This window comes from Condylura cristata, unplaced genomic scaffold, assembly GCF_000260355.1.
Source record: "Condylura cristata isolate star-nosed mole 26May11 unplaced genomic scaffold, ConCri1.0 scaffold00041, whole genome shotgun sequence".
NCBI lineage: Eukaryota > Metazoa > Chordata > Mammalia > Eulipotyphla > Talpidae > Condylura > Condylura cristata.
Window position 1 is genome coordinate 2860214 of NW_004567142.1, and position 19303 is coordinate 2879516.

A 19303-nucleotide genomic window follows, 5' to 3' on the forward strand; every position below is an offset into this window, starting at 1 on the left:
CTCCAGGCCGAGGCCACAAGGTTCCTGTTTCAGCTTGATTTGTCTGGCAACAGGTCTGTCTCTTCCAATGGACTGAGTCCCATGATGGCAAGGGCCGCCCTGTGTAAAGGCACTGTCCATCCTGGGCTGGACAGAGAGGTGCTCGAGGAGTCTGTGAGTTCACTGTACTGATGCCATAAGTCCTTTCTTTATCTGCTGGCATTGGAAGTGAGCTGAACTGAGCTGGTGCTGAAATGGCTGGGGGGGGGGGCACCTGCTGGCTCACACTGGCACTGGCTGCAGACAAGTATGTGGGAGCCGGTGATGACACACGCCCTCCCTTTCCTAGAGGTTGTGCTGGGAGCTGTCATTTCTGAAGGGCCCTGACATGTGGAGTTAGGACAGCCGGGACAGGAACAGCCAGGCATTCCTGGAGACGCACAGACCGGCCTCCACTGGCCCGCGCTGGTCGGAGAGCTTTGCAGCGATCACTTGGATCACTTTTTCCTCCCTTGGGAAGAGATGCGCTTGAGAAGTTGTCACTCGGAAGCTGCAAGCTCTGAGCTTCCCATCCCAAGAGATGGTTGGTGCAGCTGAGGCAAGGAAAGGTCACACAAGTGGGGTCTGTTCTATAAAAATCTTGTTTTTCTGTCCAGAAAAATCCCATGTTTTGCGAGATTACCATATTTCTATTAGGGCAGTGGTTCTCAAAGCATGGTCCTCAGTACCCCTGAGGCCTGGGGCTGGGCACTCTGGAAATGCAGGCACCAGTAGGGGAGTGACTGAACTAGGAGCCCTGAGTGGTGGATTGAAGGCTCCGTATTTTCATTATAAACCAGCCTTGTAGATGATTCTAAAGCTCCTCCATTCTTTCTCTTGAATTAGAAGTACAAAAAAGAAAACAGGGTCTCCCTGATGACGCAAGGGGTTAAAGTGCAGCACTGTGAAGCTATCTGCAGCCACTGCAACATGAGTTCGATTCCCGGCCAGGGAGGTGACCCACATGGCACAGCAGATGTCTGCTGACCTGCCCGCTGCTCCCCTTAGAGGTGCATTTCAGTAGATCTGCCTGCTCTACTATCCACTCTCTCTGGTGAGTCTTCTCTCTCACATACACTCCAGTTCTAGGCAAGAATAAGTACATCTTTAAAAAAAAAAAAAGTAAGGCCCTCCCGGGTGGCACAGCGGGTTAAAGCACTGCACTAAGAAGCTAAAGCCACTTCCGCATGAGCTCGATTCCCGCCTGCCCTGGAGGTGACCACATGGCGTGGCAGACCTCTCCTGGCCCGCCCGCTGCTTCCCTCAGCAGTGTACTTCGTTGACCTGCCTGTTCTGCTCCCCACTCTATCTCTGGTGAAGCCTCTCGCCACCACTCAGCCACTGCCCTGTACCCCAATTCTGTATGCACAAATAAATAAATCTTTAAAAATATGTCATAAAAAAAAAGTAAAAATTTTGCTCAAGGGTACAGTAAGTTGAGCTCCTCCCCCAAGGAGAAACCTGATGGCCAAATTTGAGCCCCTTGAAAATCCAGTTGGTCTTTGTAGGCAACTCAGTTCTGGAACCTGACCTTTTGTTCCTGCTGGATGGAATTGGGTTTCCATATCCTGCAACCCACAGTCCTCATCTCCCAGACAGACATCTATTGTGACTTCATTCCCTTAAGCCTTGTAATCAGGAGTTGCCTTCCTTAATTTTGCACAATCCCGCCTCGCTGGGCACAATCATTGGTCCAGGAATGGTACATAATCCCAGGGGAGCCAATCACAGTAGGATAAGCAGTAGGCTTAGTTGATCGATCTGCAGACGGGCCAATCACAGCTCTTCCCTGGGATATTTTTATCAGGGGACAAGGCTGGCTGACATGAGCTTCCATGTTGCTGGATGTCCTGTTATCGTGGTGTGCAGATGCTGGCTGCTGAGAGCAATGCTGACTCGCAGAAGGTGAGAGAAGGCATGGGGGGCATGTCCTGGTGTGCCTCAAATCACTGACCTGAGGCATCTCAAGTCCTTCCTGGCTGGATTTGTAGGTAAACAGAGTTGTCTTTTGCTCTTAGAGGAAGTTTGGTTTCTGTTATTTGTATTCAACAAAAACTGAGGTAATAACAGTCCCTCCTCACAAACGCTAACACACTTGTGTGCACACACACCAAATACATAAGCTCACGGACACCTTCACTCTCTGGCCACAGCACACACAGACCCTGACACTCCACCTCAGTGCACGTGTCTTTATTTTTGGATGGTACAAAAGAAGAAACTTAAAAAACACCCGAAACCGAACACCCTAATGCTTCCCCCCAAACAATGTGATCCCTCCTCCCATCCCGATAAATAGAGACTTCTGTCCATCTGTCCGTCCACCCCCCACCCCCATATCACTCTCTGCTATAGACGTACTCTGGGTATATATTACTCTACTCGGCAATAGACATCTCCCGAAAATAGAATTCCACCTCTGCCACCCGACTCCACCCTCGCCCGTGTCTCCGGGACCCCCTCAGACCACCCGCCACTGCAGCACGCTGGTGTCCTTGCCCCCCGTGGTCAGGGCCATGCTGTCATCCCACAAGAAGGCCACATTTGTCACATGGCTGCTGTGTCCGCCGTATTTGTGACTGAGGGCCTGTGATGGGGAGAGAAGGAGGTGAGAGGCGGGCCTCCCTCTTGTTCTGTGCTGAATGTCCTGTGCCCAGGCACATAGGTGTCTCACAAATACCCCTTAGGTTATTATAGATAAAAGAAGCAAAGGCCTCTCAGCATTGCAGCATCTACAGTGTTAGTGCTACAGACTCTCTAATCGATCAACATTCAGGACAAGATATGCTCTTGGGAGAGGGCTGCCTCAGTCCCCCACTCCCTGCCCGTCCACCCTCCGAGTCCGTCCAGGCCCACCCCAGCAGGAGACTCACCCGGGGCTGGCAGCAGGGGTAGCTAAACAAGTGGACTTTGCCAAAATCATCAGCTGAAGCCAGCAGCTTCCCATCGTGGGAGCGGGCCACGGCGTTGATGTCCGTGCCGTCCGCTCCCTCAGACCAGATGCCTGTGGGCAAGAGGGATGCGGTGGTGCTGAGATGCGGACAGGAGACCCCCAAGGAGCAGGCCCCAGCCGCCCTGCCCTGCCCTGCCATCCTCTCACCGTGTCGAAGCAGGGAAGGAAAGGGAAATGATCCTCTACAACTGTGTATCTGACCCTGGCCCCCACTGCTCTTCTCACATGACCCCTAAGCTCTGCCCGGACCCGTCCACCCTGCTCCAGCTCCTCCTCACAATGCTCCCCCTGAAGTCTGTAGTACCTTAGCAGCTCTGCCTGCTTGGATTCTTCAAATACCAAGGCCTATGTCACCTCTGCACTTTTCACATTCTACTATTCCCTAGAGCTTGCCTTCTTTCTTCACCTCCCTGGAATGCAGAACTAGAGCCAGTTCAGTGTTCCTTCCTCCAGGAAGCCCTCCCTGACTCTCTCCAGGCCGAGGCCACAAGGTTCCTGTTTCAGCTTGATTTGTCTGGCAACAGGTCTGTCTCTTCCAATGGACTGAGTCCCATGATGGCAAGGGCTGCCCTGTGTAAAGGCACTGTCCATCCTGGGCTGGACAGAGAGGTGCTCGAGGAGTCTGTGAGTTCACTGTACTGATGCCTGGTAGATGGGTGGCCAGTGTGAATCTCTGGGCCAGATGGCATGAGCCATTTCACTGTCCACAGGACCTCAGAGGCCATCTTACTCTACCCGGCACTTTCATACAAATACTGCTCCTTGTGCCTTCCGGGTGGTGCAAGGGGTTAAGTCTCACCACTATGAAGCTATTGGCAGCCACTGCAGCATGAATTTGATCCCGAGCCAGGGAGTGACCCACAGGGTGCAGCAGACCCCTCCTGTCTGGCCCACTGCTCCCCTCAGCAGTGTGTTTCAATAGCTTAGCCTGCTCTGCTCCCCACTCTGTCTCTGGTGAATCCTCTCACCCTCCACACCTCTGGTCTATATCTCAGCTCTTGTATACATAAGTAAATAAATCCTTTTTTTTTTTAGATTTATTTATTTATTCATACAGAACTAGGGTACAGGCCAGAGGTGCAGGGGCAGTGAGAGGCTTCACCAGAGACAAGAGTGGGGAGCAGAACAGGCAGATGGACGAAGTACACTGCTGAGGGGAGCAGCGGGCGGGTCAGGAGAGGTCTGCCGCGCCATGTGAGTCACCTCCGAGGTGAGCGGGGATCGAATTCATGCTGAAGTGGCTTTAGCTTCTTAGTGCTATGCTTTAACCTGCTGTGCCACTAGGGAGGGCCATAAATCCTTTTTGTAAACCCCACAAATACTGCCCCTGTGTATAAAGGAGTTTCCTGACCTGGAGGGAACCAACAGGACACTGAAAACTACCAGTCAGGGATGTTTCTGGGAACTCCTGGCCTCAGTGAGACCCCCAATCCAAAACTTACCAAACACTCCAAACCCCAGAACACAAGTAGCCGTGGCCCACTGCACATTCCTCACAGCATCGGCACTGGTGATCTGCTTACAGGTAGCAGGGTCCCCTGGCACGGAAAATGAGGAGGGCTTCAGAGAGTGGAGACGACTGGCTGAATCCACCATTTCACAGTGGGCTACGGTACTACACCTCTCTGTACTATCTGAGGGGGCAGGATTCTAGGTGGCGATGCCCCAATATCAGAACAGGGAATCTGCTTAGCAACCTGTACCCCATCCATCCAACCCGGAAGGGAAAGGACCTGGTGAAAAGTGGGGTCCACCAGGGAGGAAATGAGAAGCGAGGAGACCAGTTGATGGCAACAGCCCCTGAAAACCAGGGCCAGAGGAGAGTGCCTTGAATGATCCAACAGCCTGAAGCCCCCACCTTCTTTCTCAGAACTCAGCTAGTCCATGCAAATCGCACATGAGGATGGTGTGGGGGGAGGGGGGCAAAGAGCTGTCCTTTGGTCTTGGAGAACTCACAGTACAGAATCTCATAGTCCCCGGAGTTGGTGACAAAGCAGCTGCTGTCCTGGGCCCAGTCCAGGTGGGTGATGAAGCTGGAGTGGCCCTGCCGGGGAGGGAAGGGGTGCAGTTAGAGCTGGAGGAGGTGGGATGGGGTCAGGCTGGGTGGAATGCCAAATACAGGGTGAGAACACGAGGGGGCTCAAGGAAGGATCCACAGGCCTCTGGAGCCTGGGGGAGAGGCTGGACTACCATGGGCGGGGCCAGACTTGGTGGGCGGGGCCAGACAAAAAGGGCTTGGACACAAGGGAGTTTGGAACAAGTGGGCAGCGCTGGACACAGAGGGGCGGGCTTTGACTGCAGGGCTGGGCCACACAGAGGATGCGCTTAGAACGTGAGGGGCGGGGCTACACGAGGGGCGGGCTTAGAACGTGAGGGGCGGGGCTACACGAGGGGTTGGGCTAAGAACACAGTAGGGGTAAGTGTGTGGGCGGGGCTAAGGTTCCTTGAGGCCCTCAGGGCAGTCAGTTGAGTGTTGAAGCTGTGCTCCCTTGAGGTAGAAAATTAGTTAATTCTGCACCCCCTGGACAGGGTGGTGGCACGGGCTGGGGGCTACTGCCCACTCACCGAGCACTTGCCCAGGCGGCTGACCTTGCGGCCGCCCTGGTCCACCGTGTACACGTACACCAAGTTGTCGTGGGAGCCCACGGCCAGGTACGCCCCGTCTGGGGGAGGGGGAGGGGGCTATGAGGAGACACCCTGGCTCGGTCCCCTCCTCTCTCAGATTCAAACCCCCACTAGCCCAGACCCCTCAGCAGTCCCCAGCGCCTCCCAGCTGCAGCCCTAGGCCCGCCCCCAGGCTGGCTGCCTAGGTGCCACCCCTGCCCCCATCAATAGCTCTGAGCTGTGGTTCCTGGGCCTTGCCTCTCCAGGGTCCCGGGCCCCGCCCCTCACCTGGGGAGAAGCTGACCACTGAGATCTGCTCATTGCCGTCTGTGTGGATAGCCACCAGGTCGCGGGTGTCTGTGTCCAGCAGCAGCCATCTTTACAGAGAAGGCATGGGGGAGGGGGGAAGGGGTGAGTTCATCTGGTAGGAAAGGGCAGCAATTGGGGGGAGGGACCCCAAAGAGAGTTGGGAAGCTAACTCCAGAGATCAAGGGCGATCAAGGCCCCATAACAAGCCATGCTAGTAAATGCTCTCTGGGCTTTGGGGTAGTAGGTAAGAGACGTGTGGTCCCCTTCTGGGGAGAACCCCCAGAGAGAACGCCCGCCCCCAAGTGCCCTCCTCAGCTTTACCTGCCAGTCACTGTGCCTACAGCCAGGACTGTGCCACTGGGGTGGAAGCCAGCAGAGCGGGCGGGGTCCTGAGGCAGGAGAGAAGAGGCGGGGCTGAGCTGAGGGCTGGAGAACTCAGGGCCTGGCTGCAGCAGATCCTCAGCTGCCACAGGCTTTGACAATTACCAGGGCACAGCAGCCCGGAGTCATACAGCTCCCAGGCCACTGACTGCTCCCCGACTGGAGGGCTCCTGGAGCAAAGTCTCAAATGTGATGTGGGGTTTGCTGAACTGCCCTCCTGGCACACCTCCCCACAGTGCACAGGCAGGGAGGATTGAAACCCACACTGGCAGAATCTCTTGCGCCTAGGGTTTGACTATGACTTGAAATTAGTTGCACTTCTGTGGGCTCTGGAAGGTGGGAAGCAGAAGCCCAGCTGGGTGGTGGAGCAATGGGGTTGCTGTAAATGCTAGTGTGTGATCACTAGCCTTGCCACTGTGGGAATCAAAGGTACAGGGTATCTGGTTTTGAACAAAGCAAATGTGACCAGCAATGGGTGGCTCTAGAACAAGACAGTCCAACAGAACCTGTGGTGACGGAGATGTTGTTTCTGCACTTACCAATATGACAGCTGTTGGCCACGTGTGGTTACAGAGCCCTTGAATGTGGCTAATGCAACCGAGCAGCTGAATTTCTTTTTAAAGACTTACTGTATTTACTTATGCGTACAAGAACTGGATGTAGGCCAGAGGTGTGGGGGTGAGAGGATTCACCAGAGACAACATGGGGAGCAGAACGGTGACCTACTGGAATACACTGCTTAGGGAAACAGCGGAGCCAGGAGAGAGCTGAGGTGTCCTATGGGTCAGCTCCCTGGCCGGGGACTGAACTCCTGCCACAGTGGCTGGTGATAGCTTCACAGACTTTAACCCCTGCCACCAGGTAGTACCTGAATTGTTAACTGTATTCCCATTTTAAAGTAAATTTCAGTTTGAAGGCCTCCCTGGTGGCCTAGTGGTTAAATCTCAGCACTATCACCGCCTGAGTTCAATCCCCGGCTGGGGAGCTGACCCACCTGGCACAGCAGACTTCTGTCTCACCCGCTGCTGCCCTCAGCAGAGTATTTTAGTAGTTCCTCCCGTTCTGCTCCCCACTCTCTCTCTGGTGAATCCTCCCCATACCTCTGGCCTGCATCCCAGTTCTTCTATGCAAAAAAGTAAACTTTTACTTCCAAGTGAGTCCCTAGTTCCAGCAGTAACTTGCTTTCTGTCCCCAAACGCCCGGATGTGGCAGCCCTCCTGCCTGCAGGGGACTGTGCAGGTGCTTCTCTTCTCCCTTTGTAAAGCAGCAGAGGCCGCTGTCCTCCCCAGCCGCCCAGGTGTGACCATGAGGGTCTGTCCAGCAACCGTCCTTTCTGGGGAGGCCCTTCCTGCCAACGTGTGTCTCGCACGCCTCCTTTACTTCCCTCCCTTTTATACCGTCTGCCCTTCTGAGTAAGACAAACCAACCCTATTTATGTAAAGCCCAGCTGTGGCTCCCATCTCATCGAGACAGCCAGGGAGCCCCCCGCCCCAGGAGCCCCCAGCCCCGTACCTCGATGATCCTGCTCCACAGGGGCTGATGGGACTCTGCACTCCACAAGTGCACCAGCTTGTCCTGCCCGCACGTCACAAACTGGGCCTGGCTGGGGTGCGTGGCCAGGCCCCACAGCTCTTCTACATGCCCCTGGTGGAAAGGGGAGAGGGCAGCATGGAGACCAGGAATCCTGGCCCTCCGGCCCACGAGCTGATCCTAGGAATTAGTGCTGGACGAGAACAGTTTCCCTGACACATCTGAGGGGAGCTGTGGTGCCCGTGCGGTGAGTCTGGCCGGCACGCCCCTCCACCAGCTCTGGTCCCCAGTTTGCACAGGGGAAGGCTCAAGAGCAGGGTGCACAGGAGCTTGCCCATGAGAGTCGGGGGGACCCACAAGGGCACCAGCCAGGCGGTCAGGCTTCCGCTCTCTCCTGCTGACGATGCACCCGTCCCTGGGCAGGTGACTTCTGGAGCCTCAGATAACTCCTCTGTGGGACGGGGCTAATCAGTGCGTGTCTCGGGTGGTTGTGCTGACTCAGATCACGGAGGGGATATACTGTGGCCAATTCAGAGACGGCCTCGCGAGATGGGCCGTCCATGCTAGTGATATTTTATTAATACATGCTAGTAATATATTGTTAATCATAACGAAAACCGAAACCCAGCCTAAGTGAGAGTAGCGTGACAGCTGCGAGTTAATATAATCTCAGCAATACACGGCCAGTACGTGTATCACGTATATTAATATGCCGGCGACACACTCAGTAACAAGCTCTGATAACACGAGGTCTCCAGGGTCCCTCCTTGGGACAGCTAGCAGGTCCTGGCACCCTTGTTTTCCTTCACCTGCTCCCTGTGGAAACTAGAATGGAGGGGTATCTGCTGGCACTTGGGCGAGCCTGGCAGGGGGAATGCGGAGCAAGGGGGCCTCTGAACAGGGAGGCATTCGGGCACTGACTGTGCCAGGCACTTTCTGCCTGCTGCATCTGAACTCACGGACTCCTCACTGAACCCCATGAGCTCAGCTGTCTTACTCTCCTATTTCAGAGGCACAGAGAGGGTATTCACTTGCCTCATGTCACACAGCTAATGAGTGGCAGGGTGTGACTGGGTCCCAGGTGGCCACGCTCCAGAGTCCACACGCCTACCCCCGTCTACATGACCTCTGGGTGGGCGGGTTTGTTCACTGGGTGAGAGGGTAATTTTGGTCCTCAAGGAGGGAGGAGAGGGCATTTGAACTGCAAGAAAAGAGGCAGACTCCAGGGAGTCTGCACAGATCTTTGGAGCTAGGAACCGGGGAGGGGCAGCCTGTGGAACACCTGCCAGGGCACCCACAGACGGGCACCACTCCGCTCAGGAGGGCGGGGAGGCACGGCCTCAGAGGGGCTGGCTGCTGGACAGGAGGGACTACTGGGTGGGGGTCTGAGGTAGGGGTGGGACATAGAGCGGAAGCAGGAAGGTGAAGTGGGTGGTGTGTGCCAGGTGGGAGGAAAGGGGCGGGGCAGGAGACAAGGAGACACGGGTGTGCCAAGAGATGGCTGGGAGGATGACGCGGAGAAGAGAGCAGAGCCGGGGCCACTCACCTGGACGAGCAGGGAGAAGCCCAGGTGCACGGAGCCCTGCAGGATGGAGTTGCGCGTGGTGCCCACGTACAGCGTGTCTCCCCGGCCCTCTGCCACAGTGCGCACCGGGCCAAAGTCTTCCGGGACCTGGGTGGGCCAGCCAGGAGAGGGCGGGCACATAAGTGGGGCACCCCTGGGTGGGTGTGGGCGTAGGAGCGACATGCCAGGGAGCGGGAGGTCTAGCAGTGGGAGCCCAAGTGGGGTGCAGGGAGCCCCCCCCCGCTCACCTCCACCTCCTGCAGCTTGCTGTAGTCGGAACCCCAGAGGACCACGCGCCGATCGCGGCCCCCTCCGGACACCAGCGTCCCGTCCCGCAGGGCGCAGAGCCCAAACACGCCGCCCTCGTGGGCGCCCGGCACGGCCTGTGTGATGCGGTTCCCACCTGGGGAGGGCGGGGGCAGGGTCAGGAGGGGAAGCAGCCCTGGACCGACCTGGAGAGCACTTGCAATTTCCTCAAGCGTATGTCCTGCTCCCATCTTTCCTCTGTCCGTGTGCCACCTGCCGCTCTTCTACTCAAGTATGCGAGCACCTACCCACTGAATCACCTGAACTAACATCCACCCACCCTGCCATTCGCCCATCCACCGCTGGTCGTTCCATGCCCCCACCCACCCACCTATTCATCTGTCATCACCCACCTCTCATCACTCTGGATCCAACTACCCATCCACAAGCCAACCCATCCTGCTCCCCATCACCTGTTTTCCCATCTGCCTACTGACTCGCCCATCTATCCACGCAATTAGCAACCCACCCACCCAGCCCCTGTCCGATCAACAACGGTTTAGCTTCTACTCTGTGCTGGCTTTACGCTGAGTGATACTGGGGACAGTGGTGACGACCTCAGAGTGTCCCCTACAAGGCTCACAGCCTACTTTCAGGCACAGATCCACTACCTGTCAGTCACAACCCAAGATGGCGAAACTCAGGAAGCTGGGGTCCCATAGAGGGTCCCAACCTCGTGGATCAGGGCGGGCTTCCTGGAGGAGGGGCTGGGTGAGCAAGGACCTGAAAGTTAAGGAAGCCAGGGCTAGGTCAGCAGGGGTTAGAAAAGTGCCCCAGTAGCAGGAACAACTGCACAAAGAGCAGGAGCGAATGTGGAAGTATTTAGGGAACTGACAGAAATCTGGTGTGACTAAGAGGCGAGTGAGGACAGGCTCAGACCGCACAGGGTCTCGGAGGCCTCAGTGAGGAAGCTGGACTTTGTCCCAAGGGGGCTGGGGGGTAATGGAGGAGTTCAAAAGGGGAAGGACAAAGTCAGATTTACACCAGGGTCGGAGAGCAATTTGAACTGGGGCGCAAGACTGAGGGCTGTGGGCGGGACTCAGACCATGTCAACACGTCCAGGCTCCTCACGCTGGACCTCGTGGCAGGACTGGAGCTCTGGAAATGAATCAGAGCCAGACTCTGCCTGCAGCGAGCTGCATCCGCGGGAAAGATGCTGCCGGGTATTCTCAGCTGCCTCATCTCAAACAGGTTCACGACAACCCAGGGCTATTAAACCCACTTCACAGATGGCGCAGCAGAGTCTCAGTGCAGGGCTCTTCCAAAGCCAGAGGACGCACAGCCCTGTGGAGACCTGCCCCAAGTCTGTCCAGCTCCCAAATCTACGCCCCTCCACGGCCTCAGCCAAGCACTCCTGTGCTACGATGAGCCGATTCCACTATGACGCGGACCAGGGACTCGTGAGTAAACTCAGTCTCTCCCTATGCGTTCATCTCGGTCTGCTGCCTGGGAAAAGATCTACTTATTTATCCATTTTGGGGACAACTATCCATTGACTTGTTACTTCCCGAACCCCACTCATTAAGGCAGAGAATATATGCACCTACTCATTCTTCCATTCATGACTACCACGACCCTTCGTCATTTATCCCCTGCTAAGGAAAACCGCCTGTCCCTCTATCACCCATCAACCACCACCATCCGCCCCCTCACTACTACGCTGACCCGTTCACGTGTGGTTCAGATTTGATCGTCCCACAGGAATGGCAGAGGTCAACAGTGGGGACAGCATTTCACAGAGCTGTGGATACTGAAGCTGAGCTCTGAGAGCATGTTGGCATTGGGCAAGTGAGGTTTTAGCTTAATGTCAAAGGAAGGGAGCAGAACCAGAGTGGGTTAGGAGGGCTGGGTTGGGGCCCCAAAAGGTGGGTGACACTGACCTTTGCCCCAGACATAGAGATTCCCCCCAGAGTCCCCGGTGACCACATCGCCACCCTCCAAGAAGGTCACACACAGCACGTACTTCGGTTTCTCGTGTTTCTGTGGACAGAGAAAGGGAAAGTGTTAGAGTCCTGAAGCAGGTATCCACCAAGAGCTCATCAACCATGATCTGGGGAGCCCCTCCATGTGCTGGGTAAGCCCTGTGTTGATCACCCCACCTCCAACCCAATGCTGGGTCCCAATGCTTAGAATCTGAGGTCATACTGTGCCCCTCCCCACTCCTGGACACACTCCCACCCCCCTCTCAGCCCCTGGTTCCCCTGTGGTCACGCCCTTGGACTCTCCTCTTCACCCCTGCCCCTGTCTGCCAACCCCTCCCCAGCCCACATTTACTCAGTATCTCCAATGTATCTGTCTATGCTTGATATTCTCAGGGCCTGCCTTCAGGGCCTCAAGAAAGTGGGGGCAGGGGTGGTAGTGGTGCCTATCCGGGGCGCTCCTGCATCTTTTCCCCCAGGTCCTGTTTCCTGCTGTTTTCGGTCTCAGTCAAGAGGCCTCTGAGCTGTCTACCCATACCGATGTTTAACGGAGCACTTACTATATGCAAGGAGCTGCTACATTCATCACTGAATATTCACAACTTCACAGAGAGCTAAAGGGGATCATGCCCTCAAGATGAGAGAACTACAGGCAACATCTTGGCGTCTATCAACCCAGCCTTTTAGACTCTCTGGGGGAACCTATCTGCCTTGGCGCCTTGCTGCCTCTTTGTGGCCAATCTGCCCCTGCCCTCCTGGCACTCACCTCAAAGAGGCCCTGCCTCTTGCTCAAGCTGCCCCCATCCAGATTCCAGAAGTAGACATGGGATTTCCCACAGGTGATGATCATGGTGGGGTCTGTGGGGTGGAAGGTGGCCACCAGCACAGCCTCATTGGAGCACTTTGGGGAGTGGAGGAGATTCTGAATGAGGACCTCAAAACCTCCAGGGCCACAACCCATCCCACATAGGACTGCCCGTAAGACCATGTGGGGCTGCCCGACACATCTAGGAGCCGTGACTGCACGTCATGTACGCTTGACTATTTACATCTAGTATCTTTACATGGAAAACACCTAGGTACATTCTCACACTATGTACATGCTACCTTTTCTATGCAGGCAAACTTAAGTACAGGCGACAGGGCCAGTCAGTGACAGTCATGGCTTCTTCACTAGTGTGTATACAGCAGACACATGGCCACCCCCAAAGCTACACCATGCACTGAGCACAGTCCTTCACATCCGTAAGCTTATTTAACCTCACAACACCCTGAAAGATAAGTCTCATTGGTACCCCCCCATTGGAGAGGAAGAAACGAGGCTCAGAGAGGGAAAGCCATTTGCCTAAGGCCACACAGCCACGCAAGAATCCAGAATCAGCTCACCTAGCTCTGACTCCAGCCTGTCAACCTCTTCTTCCCCAAGCCATGGGCTCCCTCAAAGCCTGGGCTTCCTGCCCCCAACCCAGACTGGCTGTGACCGGGAAAGTGACTGCTCCACTAGGCTCACGTGGCTCGTCTGTAAGACTGGCAGCTGCCCAGAGACACGAGTCCCAGGCTGTCTTAGACACCGTAGGACTACAGAGTTTGTGGCCACCTTGCACCAACTGTTCTGCTGGTCCTGGCTCACCCACCCCCTGTCCCAACAGCAAAACCACGGCCTACTGGGAAGATGCCACCATTAGCCCCATTCCGCAGATGAACCAACTGAGGTTCCGAGAGGGCGAGCCTCTTTTCCAAAATCAGTCTCCAAATTGCAAATCCAGGACTTAACATGGGTTATCTGGTGTTTAACTCTTAGCACTGAGAGCCAGGGGGTCCCAAAGGGCACCCCAAGGAGAGGGGAGGAGAGTCATCACCCCACCTTGCTGTCCACCATCTTGGTCTCCTTGGCCCAGTCCCACACAGAGAGTATGTGCTCGTTGGATTCATCCACTGCACAGAGCAGGCTGCCCCCGTTCTAGGAGGAAGAGGAGCGAGGTGGGTCAGGATCATCCCCGCCACGCACACGCACACACACACGCGTGGGCGAGGACATTTGCAGCTGAGGTCTGTCTTAAGACCTTCAAAGGCCACATCTATAACACACATTGAAATACATTCCTCGTGTAGGAACCCAAGGGCCTCTGTAACCTGCCTTTGGAAATGGCTAGGCCCCAAGACGCTCAGTGGCAATTTTGCTGCTGCTGCCTGGTCAGGAGTTCTTGCCTAGACCACCTGATTTGCATTTTCAAATGGAATGACTTATGTACATGAAATCAAGCAACTGATAAGGTTGACGTGTTTTTTATCCCTTTAGTGAAGCACAAGGTAATTTGGCCAGAAGTTATCTCCTTCCCCTCAAAAGTGCTGAGATGCCTCCTTAAGATCTCAGGAAACCTACAAAACAACCACCCAATGTTTTTTCATTCCACAATCTGCTGTAGAAAAACACTGGGGGAAAACATGATAAAAATGTAAACCAGGATTAGAAAAAGAAAAAAGAGTATCAATCATACATTTGGCTGTTGGGAGAATGTCAACTCGCTCTACAAATTCCTAAAGGCTTACTCTGGCTTTCTAGACTTATCTCGCAGCACCTGCCAACACCCGTCTGTGATGGCACCAGCAGCAGCACAGGCTCCACTGGGCTTCAGCGATCCTTAAGGGGTAAAGATCCCGGGGCCCTTCCTGGTGGCTCAGAGGGTTAAAGTGCAGCACTGTGAAGCCAGCTAGCAGCCTCAGTCACTTCAGTGCGAGTTCAATCTCCAGCCAGGGAGTGAACCACAGGGCGCGGCAGACCTCTCCTGACGGGCCCCTGCTCCCCTCAGCAGTGTGCTTCAAAGATCTGCCTGTTCTGCTCCCCACTCTGCCTCTGGTGACTCCTCTCACTACTCCTGCACCTCTGGTCTGTACCCCAGTTCTGTATGTATAAATACTAAATAAATATTAAAAGAAAATAAGTTGATCTTCTAAAAAAAAAAAAAGGGGGAGGAGGTTAAGAGTCCTTGATAAAGAATGAAAGGCGGTGGGAAAAATAACCCAGCAAGCACGAACTGACCCAAAACAAGGGAACAATGAGGAGTCTGTCTGGGGGCAAGTGGGGATCTGAGGCTGCCCCTCCTAAGGGCTAACAAAGCAGGTCTGTAAAGCCACAAGACCAAGATCCCAGCCCCCAAGAAGAGGAATTCAGCAGGGGGGGCGGGGCCTCCCGCGTGACGTCACTGTGAAGGCGTGGCCTCCATCCCAGGGAGGGCAGGAGAGAAGATGCTCTTAACAGCTTGCAGATTTAAGTGATGGGGGCAAGGGCAGGGGATGGCCCGCAGAGGACTTACAGATTTGGAAAAGCCCACACAGCACACGGCTCTGTCAAACACCCCCAGGCCCAGCACATGTAAGGTGGAGAGGGAAACCGAGTCCCAGACGCGAACGTGGGGTGGCAGCGGCTGCAGGGGAGGGGGAAACAGAGAGGCCAGTCATTGTGAGGGCCAAACAGCAGGGGCCCCCGGCCCATCCAGGCCTGCCCCTCCCCCACTGTTACCTTTCCTTCCTTAGTGGTGCCTGCCACCTGCCCGGTGGCGATGGTGACCATGTCTGGGTGGACAGCCAGGCTAGGGAGAGAGAAGACAGACCGGCAGGGCTCAGTGAGAGGAGGGGGCTCCCCTGGCCACCCGGGCCCACACCTGCAGCAGGTCCCTGTCAGGAAGTCTGGGTAGCGGTAGCCCTCCCACTATCTGACTTGAGTGAGTCAACAGGTGTTTGGGGCATCCCCGTTCAGAAGCAAGACCCGGCCTGGGGCCTCTAACACAAATGCCCACAAGGCTCAGGCCTGTAGCACACATGGAGGGCAGGAGAGAGCATCTGTTTCGGGGAGCTGCCTGCACCCAGCTCCCCAACTGGATGGATGGGCTGGGGTGCGTCAGCTCAGGTTCTCAAAAGCAGTGAAAAACCAAGCCAAGGAGTGAGTCCACCATGTAAAGTATAATCAACCCATACTGTCCCCGAATTCAGTCTGCAGACCAGCGACAGTCCAGCCCGGCGCATCACCCCTTAAGAATGGGACCCGAGCATTCTCGGGGGCCCTCCCAGGCCTCACCATTTGATGTCATCGTTGTGGCCCAGGTAGTGCCGCTGCCTCTGCTCCTCCACGCTGTACAGCACGGCCACGGAGGCCACGAAGTACACGATCTCCCCCGTGGGCAGCAGGTAAAGGTTGGCCCGGCAGTCTCGGCCACGGTAGCCATAGCTGGAGACGCCCGGGCCGGTTAAGGAGCCTGTGCAGCACAGCACCAGCGGACGGGCCACCAAGCTCGGGGGTCAGCAGGGCCAGGCTCCCCTGCCCACCCCGGCCGCTGTGGTGGCTGAGTCTGTCCACCGAAATACTGGCCATGGTATGGGTGCATGACCCCTCTGGACGGGAGGCCGCAGATGGAGAAGGCGTGTCAGAGTCAGACACTGGAGCACTGTGGCTCACAGCCACACAAACCCCAAGGGTTGCCAGTGCCGAAAGCTGGGAGCCGGAGAGGGAACAAATTCTCTCCCAAAACCTGACGTGGCCTCTGGGGCGTGGCTTCGCGTAGTTTGTCCCAGTGGGCACCTTGAGTTTGGATTTCTAATCTGCTGTTCATTTTCCTCCCCTCCCCCTACCACAAGGATCCTGTTAAAATCCATTAGCACCGAAGTCAGCTCATCATTGGGCTCAGAACTCTCCCAGGGCTCCTATCTTCATGGGAGCAAAAGCCAAAGTCCTCACACAGCCCAGGAAAGAGTCCTGGCCTGATCCAGGTGCTCAGGCCTCACTTGCCTCACACCTGCTCAGGTCCCATTACCCCAGGGTCCTCACCTTGCACCTGGCCCTCCCCTCTATCTAAATACTCCTCCCGTCGTTCAGCCGACACCCCTGCAGTTCTCTGCTCCATCCAGCTCCTGGGACAGGCCTCCCCTGCACACACTCCCCTGGGTGACCCTCCCGGCCACGAGTCCTTCCACTGCCCAGCCCACTCATCACTAGCCGCTCGCTAGCTACTGGACTGTGACCTCTCCCCTGGACTGGGGTGTCCCTTCCAGGAGGGCAGGCAAATCTTCTTCTCTTTTGTTCCCTGCTGGATTCCTTGTGCCTGGAACACAAGCAGACCTGAGCTCAATATGAACCCTCCCCCAAGCCAGATGAAGAAGTGGGAACTTTCTGTGGCTCCGAAGCTCTCAGGAAGAAAGGCCAAACTCCTCCCACTGGCCTGCATGACCCCTCTCTGGTCTCAACAGGACCCCTGCCTTCCCCTACGCTGTTCTTGAAGTTCTTCCAAATGCCAACACCATTACCGCCACCCCAGGCCTTGGCACTCACCTTTGTCTAGTTCACTTCACCTGCCACCTCTTCCAACTACCAGTCACCTCCTCCAAGCAGCCCTCATCCCACTTAATTATCTGGTTAACTGTTAAGTGGCCCTGGAGAGACTGAGTTCTTGTTAGGGTAGCTGAGGCTGGGCTCCAGCTTGCTTCTATTAACTCTTCCTCTGGGAAGCCCTCCCTGACCCCTGCAAGTTCCCCCAGGCCAGCCTTGCCACTGGTTGTCACTGAAGTCTTCCCACAGTGCTCTGTGAACCCAGGGGCCAGGTGGACAGTGTCACAGTGCCTCCTGGGCCCCTGGCCCTTGTTCAGAACACACTGGCCTGGACAGACAATGTGGACCTGACGCCCGGATATGGTGCCACCGGCAGTAGGCAGCATTCTAAAGCTGGGTACTCTGGGCCCCATGACGCTTCTCCTGGCTGCGCTTCCTCTGATCCTGCCTGCCTGACATCACTGCTTGGCATTCCTGCATTCCTGAGTGTTCCTTGTTGCCTCAAGGAGGCTCTGACCCCTAAGAAGGCCAAATTATTGCACTGATATCCCTGCCTCTGCCAGAGCAGAAACCAAGGCCAAGAGTGGAGGACAGGGACCCAGCAGGCTTTCTGGGAAAAGCTGGGATCCGGAGTTTGGGGTGCAGACCTTGGATCTTCTCTGACTCCCTGAGCTGGACCTGAGCCTCTCTCTTGGTCCCCCTTTCCTCAGTTGGAAAGTGGGGGTGATAATTCCTAAGCTGCAGGCCTGAGAGGTCTCTCGGAGGCCATTAGCTGTAAAAATACTTTCTTAGTTACACAAAAAAGCAAGAATCATGTCCTTCACTGTGTTTATACACAAAGGAACTCAGAACCATGCCGAGCACGTAGTAAGTGCTCGGGAAAGATTCTATCAGTCCCTGTTTGCAGGGTGAGTATTTTGAGCTCAGCACCTTGCTCCAGTCTTTCCCGGTTCAATGAATCTGAGATCACAAACCCCACTTTTCAGAGGAGCGAGGTAGCTCGTCGAGGGTCACAGAGTCAGTTAGGCTGCGCTGGGGCTTTAGCCGAAGAGAGGGTGCTTAACCATGTTCAACTTCTGTTTCTCAACTACACAGCGCTCACTCTGGCCTGAGCCTGCTAGTCGTCCAGTACACTCAGTTCTACATTCTTCCACAGTGGCTCTTCCTAACTGTTCAGTTCTCCACTCAAAGGGCCCCCACCAGAGAAGCTCTGTTACTCTCCTCCCAGGAGCTCAGGCTCCTGCATTCCTAGCACTGAGGACTCACTGCACAATCTTGTTTATTTAATCACTTCTTATCGTCCACCTCCCCCCTGAGAGTGCCCACATGTGGAAGGACTCTGACATGTGCAAGGCACTGAGCAGACATTTGTTGCTCTACTGCTTCCTCCCAGTGAAGCTGCTTTCCTCTGCACCCAGCAGACTCAGGGGTGCCCCTTACCCCTCGGGCCACTCAGGCCCAGTCAGTCCCATCTCCAGTACAAAGCCTTTTCCTCCTGCTGACTTCCCCTCTGGAGAGCTACTGGCACTTCCGGACTGGGGGCCAGGAATGCAGGCAAAGTAAAGGGGGATTAAAGCAAAAGGATACACCCAGTCTAGCTTGAGGCGGCAGGAAGGCAGCTCAGAGCGGGTGTCCAGGCTGTAGGTGGGTGCCAGCTCATCCGGAATTAGCATGGGCACAGGACGGCCCCTCAGGAACATTTTCACGGAGCCCTCCTCTGCTGGGGCACCCCCAGAGGTCAGGCGTTGACATCAGTCCTCCTCCCTATTTCCTCTCCCCTTTAGGAGTCACTTTATTTTTTTTTTTTTCATAGGTGGGGAGACTGAGGCCAGAGAAGCAAAAGCCAACAGCCAGGTCTCCTGGGCTCCACTTCTGCCCTCTCACCCCAGCAAGTCCCCCAGCCAAGCCCCACCCCACGGCCCCCCTCCCCGCTTACCCATGCTGAAGATAGCTTCTTTGGTTTTGCTGTCAGGATATGACAAAAAAAGAAAGCGCTCTAGTTAGCAAACAGATCGGAAAAGGGAAGACTCTACTCCCCACCCCACCGCTCCTGGAGGTCTCTGCCGAATACTGCGGGCCGCGTAAGAGCGGAGCGCTGCCTCTCTGCAGGCCGTGTGCTTTGCTCGGTTGATCTTGCAGAGCCTAAGACACAGGCCCAGAGAGGCAGTGATCGCCAAAGATCACACAGCACGAAGTTGCAGGAACGCGATCCTGGAAGAGGGGAGTCGCCAGGGACCCCACCCTCCTAAGTCTCTCCCGACGTTCACCACCCGCTGTCCCCACAGAGCCCCAGACAGCAAGCAAGAGAAGAGGTGAAAGTTTAAGGAAAGGGGTGTGTCTCCATGTTCCCTCAGCCAGCGGAACGGGGTGATGCTCGGGGCGGGGGGCTGGGTCCCTGA

The 19303-nt window shown here is 55.7% G+C and overlaps 1 protein-coding gene across 3 annotated transcripts in view; it reads right to left on the bottom strand.

The window, feature by feature from the left end:
- Positions 1-2195: 2195 nt before the first annotated feature.
- EML2 (echinoderm microtubule associated protein like 2) overlaps positions 2196-19303 on the bottom strand; it is a 21960-nt gene continuing 4852 nt past the window's right edge. For 2 of the 3 annotated variants that reach the window (XM_012733745.1, XM_012733746.1), the window contains exons 5-22: positions 18841-18869; positions 18492-18624; positions 15660-15809; positions 15105-15174; positions 14899-15009; positions 13449-13544; positions 12351-12485; positions 11546-11645; positions 9608-9762; positions 9342-9467; positions 7778-7909; positions 6206-6273; positions 5864-5952; positions 5537-5634; positions 4928-5015; positions 4414-4509; positions 2892-3022; positions 2196-2605 (exon numbers count right to left, since the gene is read on the bottom strand). In XM_012733745.1, coding sequence (XP_012589199.1) covers positions 2480-2605; positions 2892-3022; positions 4414-4509; positions 4928-5015; positions 5537-5634; positions 5864-5952; positions 6206-6273; positions 7778-7909; positions 9342-9467; positions 9608-9762; positions 11546-11645; positions 12351-12485; positions 13449-13544; positions 14899-15009; positions 15105-15174; positions 15660-15809; positions 18492-18624; positions 18841-18869 — 1933 coding nt within the window. In that variant the 3' untranslated portion in view covers positions 2196-2479. The remainder of the gene's footprint in view (positions 2606-2891; positions 3023-4413; positions 4510-4927; positions 5016-5536; positions 5635-5863; positions 5953-6205; positions 6274-7777; positions 7910-9341; positions 9468-9607; positions 9763-11545; positions 11646-12350; positions 12486-13448; positions 13545-14898; positions 15010-15104; positions 15175-15659; positions 15810-18491; positions 18625-18840; positions 18870-19303) is intronic. The other variant, XM_004694204.2, reaches the window with a different exon arrangement.